The 9387-nt window shown below is 31.3% G+C and overlaps 1 protein-coding gene across 1 annotated transcript in view; it reads left to right on the forward strand.

Moving 5' to 3' along the window:
• The window catches only part of LOC106474154 (cyclin-T2-like), a 25442-nt gene that overhangs the window by 13429 nt on the left and 2626 nt on the right, over positions 1-9387 (forward strand). Inside the window, exons 3-5 of the mRNA XM_013934844.2 lie at positions 651-779; positions 3717-3777; positions 6657-6719. Of these exons, the coding sequence (XP_013790298.1) occupies positions 651-779; positions 3717-3777; positions 6657-6719 (253 nt within the window). The remainder of the gene's footprint in view (positions 1-650; positions 780-3716; positions 3778-6656; positions 6720-9387) is intronic.

Consider the following 9387-nt stretch of genomic DNA (forward strand, 5'->3'; position numbering starts at 1 on the left):
TCTAAAGTAAGGCCATGGTAAGTGGGAAGATTGTGGTTGGTTTTATTTAGTGTGTCTAAAAAAAAGGCCATGGTAAGTGGGAAGATTGTGGTTGATTTTATTTAGTTTGTCTAAAGAAAGGCCATGGTAAGTGGGAAGATTGTGGTTGGTTTTATTTAGTTTGTCTAAAGAAAGGCCATGGTAAGTGGGAAGGTTGTGGTTGGTTTTATTTATTGTGTCTAAAGTAAGGCCATGGTAAGTGGGAAAGTGATATATATAAATTACTGGCTGAGTTGTCGGGAAGTAATTTTCACATTCACCATTGTGATGTTTTTAACACTTATGAGCCAGTCCACCTTCAAGTAATCTTTAGTGTATATTGTGACAGTGGTGATATTTTGGAAGCATCTCAGTATTTGTAGATCAATATTTAATTTTTGTTTTAAAATAACATTGTTTTTCATGCTGTCATTAAGTTGAAGTCTAAGATATAAGTTATTACCTTTGAATATATTTGTTAAAGATTCTGGCCCAAAAACATGTGATGGAATATTGCTGTTATCATTATTTTAATGTGTAATTTAATTTAAAACTGATGATTGAATTCAGACACCCTGTATTTTTAAAGTTATGGATATGACAGACATTTAATTAATTTACTTTTTTTACAGGCAATTGCAGCATGTGCTTTGTTTTTGGCTGCAAAAGTAGAGGAACAACCTCGTAAATTGGAGCATGTCATTAAAGTTGCTCATATGTGTCTCCATCGAGATGCTCCACCATTGGATACAAAAAGTGAGGTGTGTTGCAGGTTTTATAACAAACCTTCTGATTGGTTGTGCAGAATATTATAACAAACCATCTGATTTGCTGTACGGAATATTATAACAAATTTTCTGATTGGTTATACAGAATGGGATACTTGTGTTAGAATCAGTTCTTCTCAAGGGGATAAGAAGATATCTAACTGGGATAACTGATTATTAACCCTTTCTTTTATTGTGTTCAGTTGATTACATGAAATCCTAAGTGGCTTCCTGAAATTTATAGAAAATATTTCCATAGTTTTGGATTCGTCAAAAAAAAAACAAATTTTTTTCATGTAATTACTGTTGTGTCATTACTTTTCTATTGCTAACACTGAGAACACAGAAATTGTCAAAATTTTTATGTAACAGTTTGAAACTTTAGTGATAGCCTGTTGACATTTTCAAAGATTATCTCTCTATATCTATACAAATATCTCAGCGACTTTGGTACAAAGATTGTTTATGTGTCTACACAGATATTTCATGATAATCTGCTGACTTTGTGACATAGGTTATTTACTTACTATCATGAGATAACCTATCAACATTTAGATTGTTTCTATGTCTACACAGATTATTTACCTACTTAGACATAGAAACAATCTAAATGTTGATAGGTTATCTCATGATTAAATGTTGATAGGTTATCTCATGATAGTAGGTAAATAATCTATGATAAAGTATGATCTGATACAGACAGACATAGCACTTGAGATGAGAAATGGATAAAGTATGACCTGATACAGACAAACATATCACTTGAGATCAGAAATGGATAAAGTATGACCTGATACAAACAGACATATCACTTGAGATCAGAAATGGATAAAGTATGACCTGATACAGACAGACATATCACTTGAGATCAGAAATGGATAAAGTATGACCTGATACAGACAGACATATCACTTGAGATCAGAAATGGATAAAGTATGACCTGATAACAAATAGACATATCACTTGAGATCAGAAATGTATAAAGTATAACCTGATAACAGATAGACATATCACTTGAGATCAGAAATGTATAAAGTATGACCTGATACAGACACATATCACTTGAGATCAGAAATGTATAAAGTATAACCTGATAACAAATAGACATATCACTTGAGATCAGAAATGTATAAAGTATAACCTGATAACAGATAGACATATCACTTTAGATAAGAAATGAATAAAGTATAACCTGATAACAGACAGACATATCAACTTCTGATGGAGTGATTGTATTATTTAAAGGTTACCATAATTACTGAACTCACCCAATGCACACTGGTTACTACTAAGTAACAAACTGAAAACATGAACATTTCCTTGAACCTGGAGTAACCAATGTGATACAAAGATTTATCAAAACCACTTCCAAATTGTTTTCATTTTTAATGCTAATTAAAAAAAATATTTTAAGTGTTCACAGTATGACCTCTACTGACAATTCCAATTGTAAAACATCAGTCTGATGAGGATATGAACCATATCAATAGATCATCTTGATAACAAATAATCTATGTCCCAAAGTCACAAGGGTATCCTGAGATATCTCTGTAGACATGAAGAAATAATCAAAATATTGATCGATTATCTCATGATAGCAGGTAAATAATCTGTCTAGACATAGAAACAATCTAAATGTTGATAGGTTATCTCATGATAGCAGGTAAATAATCTGTGTAGACATAGAAACAATAACATTTCTCATCTCAAGTGATATGTCTATCTGTTATCAGGTTATACTTTATACATTTCTGATCTCAAGTGATATGTCTGTCTGTATCAGGTCATACTTTATCCATTTCTGATCTCAAGTGATATGTCTGTCTGTATCAGGTCATACTTTATCCATTTCTGATCTCAAGTGATATGTCTGTCTGTATCAGTTTATACTTTATCCATTTCTGATCTCAAGTGATATGTCTATTTGTTATCAGGTCATACTTTATCCATTTCTGATCTCAAGTGATATGTCTATTTGTTATCAGGTCACACTTTATCCATTTCTCATCTCAAGTGATATGTCTGTCTGTATCAGGTCATACTTTATCCATTTCTCATCTCAAGTGATATGTCTGTCTGTATCAGGTCATACTTTATCCATTTCTCATCTCAAGTGATATGTCTGTCTGTATCAGGTCATACTTTATTCATTTCTTATCTCAAGTGATATGTTTGTCTGTATCAGGTCATACTTTATCCATTTCTTATCTCAAGTGATATGTCTGTCTGTATCAGGTCATACTTTATCCATTTCTTATCTCAAGTGATATGTCTGTCTGTATCAGGTCATACTTTATTCATTTCTTATCTCAAGTGATATGTCTATCTGTATCAGGTCATACTTTATCCATTTCTTATCTCAAGTGATATGTCTGTCTGTATCAGGTCCTACTTTATCCATTTCTCATCTCAAGTGATATGTTTGTCTGTATGAGGTCATACTTTATTCATTTCTCATCTCAAATAATAGGTTTAGTGAAGCTGTTGTCAAAAATTAATAAACTAATATAAGTTGTATAACACAACATCTAATATTTAGATAGTTACATACATTGAGCATTGGTTTATTACAAGCTCCAAAATGAGTAGTAATTGAGGGAGATTATTTTACTATGCCTAACAATGAAACATTTGCTACATTTTGAGGACAGAAGTTTGAACCTGAGAAGTATATTGCTTGTTCTGTTCTCTGTTTAAGAATGCCACCCCGGTGACACAGCAGTATGTCTGCTGACTTACAATGTTAGAAACAGGGTTTTGATACCTGTGGTGGGCAAAGCACAGATAGCCCATTATGTTGTTTTGTGCTTAACTACAAACAACTGTTTAAAAATACCCTTTTGTTAATGTACATAATTTTATGGCTGTAAATTGATAATTATCACAAAATAACTATCCGTTTGTTAATGTTATTATTTTTTCTTTTTTAAGACGTATATGGAGCAAGCCCATGAACTTGTCTGCAATGAAAATATATTACTACAAACATTAGGTAAGTAGTTAGTTCAGACGTGAGTGTTCTTGACCTCACTAATTACTTTGGGGTATAATCTGTCTTAAAGAAAACCCTTATTATGGTCAGTCTTGTGTGGCTAGTTATCTTTATGTCTATAAATATATCTTTAAGTAGAGGTATGTTTCAGGTAAACTCTTTTGAAAAATTTATGAATAGGTGATATGCGTGTTAAAAGTAATACAAGATATCAACTAAGGTATTAATTATTTACAGTACAACAATATCTTTTAATGACTGGTTTTATTCATAGAAAAATAAACTCATTTGATCAGTAGTGTTGTTCAACTAGTCTGATTATCACATTTTACAGTTGAAGAACACTAAACTGAATGATCTGATTATCACATTTTACAGTTGAAGAACACTAAACTGAATGATCTGATTATCACATTTTACAGTTGAAGAACACTAAACTGAATGATCTGAGTATGACATTTTACAGTTGAAGAACACTAAACTGAATGATCTGAGCATCACATTTTACAGTTGAAGAACACTAAACTGAATGATCTGAGTATCACATTTTACAATTGAAAAACACTAAACTGAATGATCTGAGTATCACATTTTACAATTGAAAAACACTAAACTCAATGATCTGAGTATGACATTTTACAGTTGAAAAACACTAAACTGAATGATCTGAGTATCACATTTTACAGTTGAAGAACACTAAACTGAATGATCTGAGTATCACATTTTACAGTTGAAGAACACTAAACTGAATGATCTGTATGTCACATTTTACAATTGAAAAACACTAAACTGAATGATCTGAGTATGACATTTTACAGTTGAAAAACACTAAACTGAGTGATCTGAGTATGACATTTTACAGTTGAAAAACACTAAACTGAATGATCTGAGTATCACATTTTACAGTTGAAGAACACTAAACTGAATGATCTGTATGTCACATTTTACAATTGAAAAACACTAAACTCTATGATAGAGCTTTGTAATAAATTAGTGTCATGTAAAAGAGTCAATTAATTGAAATAACAGTTAGGTTGATTAATGTTAGGAAATGAATAAGCTAATCAGAACTAGTGTTTTCAGTTATTCTAAATATCCAAGTAATTAAAATAATGCCATTGTGATTTTTTCACTATTATTTTCAATTAATTGAAGTTTGTTCGGCTTAATTAATTAGTGTCACAGCTGACAAAAATAATCAGCTAATTGAAATTAATGTTCCTAATTCTTCTAACCATCCAAGTTGTATGTGAGAGTGATTGATTAGTTGATTGTAATCTATTATCAGATTCCACAACTTGATGAGCTATATTGAGCAAGAGTATATACCATATTACATTAAAAAAATATGTTTCTGGAAATATTGGAGACATTTCTATGTATGCCGAGAGTTGTCAGTTGTTTACCCAATACATTTGAGAGCTTTAATGAGCAGAAGAAAGGCTAAATAAATTATATAGTATTTTTGTCGGTAATCAGACTCGCTTGAAGTGAGATATGTAGCATAAGAAATACTTTTATCACATCTGTGAACAAAAAGATGCATAAAGCATTTGATGGTAAGAAATGGTGCTGATTTATCAACACTAACATTAAAAGATTTTATTGTTAATTTGTAACTGTGCAAGCTTCAATATTTGATGAGATTGATGTTATGATAAATACCCAAAACTTAGTCCAAAGAACCAAGAAAGTTTATTGTTCTGGATGGAACTTGTTGAAGTATTTTTCCCTTCTCCCTTCCAGTAAAGAAAAAGTTAGTATTAACAGAAGAAACTTAAAAGAATTGTTTGTTATTGGATATTATGTTAAAAAAAAGTATACTACTAAAATTTGGCTTAGTAAATTAAAACTGTATGTATAAATTTTGTATTTTAAAAACCAACAGACAGCTATTAATCATCTCAAAATGTATGTCATTATATGAAAGTGGTTACTGTTTGACTACAAGGTGAAAAAATTATGTATCATGAAGTATGATAGTGGTTCATAATAGGGTTCCCCGGGAATTTCACAAAAATTCTAATAGAACATACAAGCAAAAACCATATTAAAAATCAGACCTGTTCTTGAAACAACACTCAAGACCTATCACAATGGCTAAGGCTGCTAAAATATTGATAATAGCAAAAAAATTGATTTTCTGATTGTCAGGCAAAATTCAGAATTCATCCATTTGTTCTTCGTATTATTATTATTCATGTTATTCTTGCATCACATAAAATGGCTATCAATATTTTATTTCAACCTGGCAAACCTACTAAAAAACTACAGGTCATAGGATTATTTTTTATGTTGATTTTTGAAAGAGAAGGAGATACAAGTTTTTTTCATTGCTGCTGGCCAACTGAAGCATACAGGAAAAATGGTTAGGTATACTGTGTCAGAGTTTGTGCACAGCTACTAAACAAACTCCTGCTAAGGTTGTAGGGCTATTTCTAATTACTTCTTTGCTACCAACATAAGTTCTTCAAAGCCATTCAAGCATCACAGAAATGTAGTACCCACTTAAGCATTGTTACACTAGTCAGAAATGTTTTGTTTTATTACAGAAAATATAACTCAACTCTAACATTATTTCCATCTGTTCAGAGAGCAAACTTCTGCCAGTATAGATGGCTTATGTGTAAAGGTTTAATAAAAAACAAATCATACAGAATCACATGAAAATAGTTGATTATTTATTTATTTAAGCAAGTACGAAAGTTGTATTTATTAAAATTATTCATTACTGTGCATTTGAAAATTAAAACTGAAATATCAAAAGCTTCAACAATTTTTATTCAGACCATCTTTTTTTTTAAATATTTGTAATGTGTACATAAGATGAATCAGGATGCATTTGAAACATATAGTAATATTTCTAACCTGAATTGTAGGTTTTGAGATTGGAATTGACCATCCTCACACCTACGTAGTCAAATGTTGCCAGCTGGTTAAAGGTGAGTGGTTGAAAAACAAAATGCTTTAATGTCTTTCTTTATTTTGTTCAATCATTTTGAAATAAGCTGTTTTTAGCCAGATTAATTTCTTAAGGAAAAACAAAAAAGTTATGTTGAGCTTGTATTTAGTACTTGGATGGTCTTTAACTATGTTTAGATAAACGACTCTTATAATACCAGGTTTATTCTCAGATACAAAATAAAATTTAATATTTTATTACCTATCTGAATTTGGAAGGGGAATACCATTTCTTTATGGTGGTACAGAATTCCAAATTGTATATCTATTTGTATTGGTGTTTAATGCTCATGAATTTGTCCAGTTTGTCAGACATATTTCTGTTTAAAAGGTTTGTTTTTCTCACTATTTTACTCCAGGAAAACTTTAGGAAAATTGTTTGTAAATTATTATTATAGTATGTAATGTGACACATGATTCACAAATCATTATAGTGTGTAATGTGACACATTATTCTCAGGTCATTATAGTATGTAATGTGATGCATGATTCACAAGTCATTATAGTATGTAATGTGACACATTATTCACAAGTTATTATAGTCTATGATGTGACACATAATCCGCAAGTTCTAATATGTGATGCGACATTTGATTCACAAGTCATAGTACGTGATGTGGCACATGGTTCATAAATCATTATAGTAAATGATGTGACACTTGATTCACAAGTCATTATAGTATGTGATGTGGCACATGATTCACGAGTCATTATAGTGTGTGATGTGACACATTCAAAAGGTATTATAGTGTGTGATGTGGCACGATTCACAAGTCATTATAGTGTGTGATGTGGCACGATTTACAAATCATTATAGTGTGTGATGTGGCATGATTTACAAATCATTATAGTGTGTGATGTGGCATGATTTACAAATCATTATAGTGTGTGATGTGGCACGATTCACAAGTCATTATAGTGTGTGATGTGGCACGATTCACAAGTCATTATAGTGTGTGATGTGGACTATAATGACTTGTGAATCGTGAACATCACACACTATAATGACTTGTGAATCGTGTCACATCACACACTATAAAGATTTGTAAATTGTGCCACATCACACACTATAATGACTTGTGAATCGTGTCACATCACACACTATAAAGATTTGTAAATCATGTGTCACATCACACACTATAAAGATTTGTAAATCATGTGTCACATCACACACTATAATGACTTGTAAATCGTGTCACATCACACACTATAAAGATTTGTAAATCAAATGTAACATCACACACTATAAAGATTTGTATATCAAATGTAACATCACACACTATAAAGATTTGTAAATCAAATGTAACATCACACACTATAATGATTTGTATATCAAATGTAACATCACACACTATAAAGATTTGTAAATCAAATGTAACATCACACACTATAATGACTTGTGAATCGTGTCACATCACACACTATAGATTTGTAAATCATGTGTCACATCACACACTATAAAGATTTGTAAATCATGTGTCACATCACAAACTATAATGACTTGTGAATCGTGTCACATCACAACACATCACACACTATAATGACTTGTGAATCGTGTCACATCACACACTATAATGACTTGTGAATCTTGCCACATCACACACTATAAAGATTTGTAAATTGTGCCACTATAATGACTTGTGAATCGTGGTGTGATGTGGCACGATTCGCAAGTCATTATAGTGTGTGATGTTACATGTGATTCATAACATTTTATAATATGTGATGTGACAAATGATTCCTGAGAGTTTTATAATACAACAGACAATACATAATTTATTATAATATGTAATATAACACTTTATTATTATAGATATTGTTTTGACAGCTTACAGTTCATTTTAACATAAACTGTAGCAAACTAACAACATCCCAGAGTTGTGATATAACTCATGATGCTTTCTCTACTCTATCTTCTTGTGAGATGTTATTCTACCCTCTATATTTATTTGAAATTCATTCATTATTTAAGAGCTTCTTTATATTATCATCATCTTGTCTTATAGAATGTGGCAGTGTGTAGAGAGCTGTGTCAAACAGTTTGATGTAGTTACTGGAACTTAACTTCAGTATTTCTTTCAGGACTGTTTTTGTGATACAAGAGAGTTCATGACACAACACTATGTTGTACGTATTGGAACTTAGTTCCGTAGTGTTTCTTTCATGACTGTTATTGTGACACAAGAGAGTTCATGACATAACACTGATGTAGTTACTGGTACTTAGTTTCAGTGTTTTTTCTTTTGTAACTATTTTTGTGATACAAGAGATTCATGACACAACACTGAAGTTACTGGAATTAGCTTCAGTGTTCTTTTTTTTCACAAATATTTTTGTGATACAGGAGAGTTCACGACATAACATTGATGTAGTTACTGGAACTTAGCTTCAGTGTTTCTTTCAGGGGAGTTACTGGAACTTAGTTCAGTGGTGTTTCTTTCATGACTTATTTTGATACAAGAGGGACTGAACTAAGTTCCAGTAACTCCATCATAGTGTAGTGTCATGAACTCTCTTGTATCAAAATAACAGTCATGAAAGAAACACCACTGAACTAAGTTCCAATAACTCCCCAGTAGTGTAGTGTCATGAACTCTCTTGTATCAAAATAACAGTCATGAAAGAAACACCACTGAACTAAGTTCCAAT

The sequence above is a fragment of the Limulus polyphemus genome, unplaced genomic scaffold, assembly GCF_000517525.1.
Source record: "Limulus polyphemus unplaced genomic scaffold, Limulus_polyphemus-2.1.2 Scaffold6881, whole genome shotgun sequence".
Taxonomy (NCBI): Eukaryota; Metazoa; Arthropoda; class Merostomata; order Xiphosura; family Limulidae; genus Limulus; species Limulus polyphemus.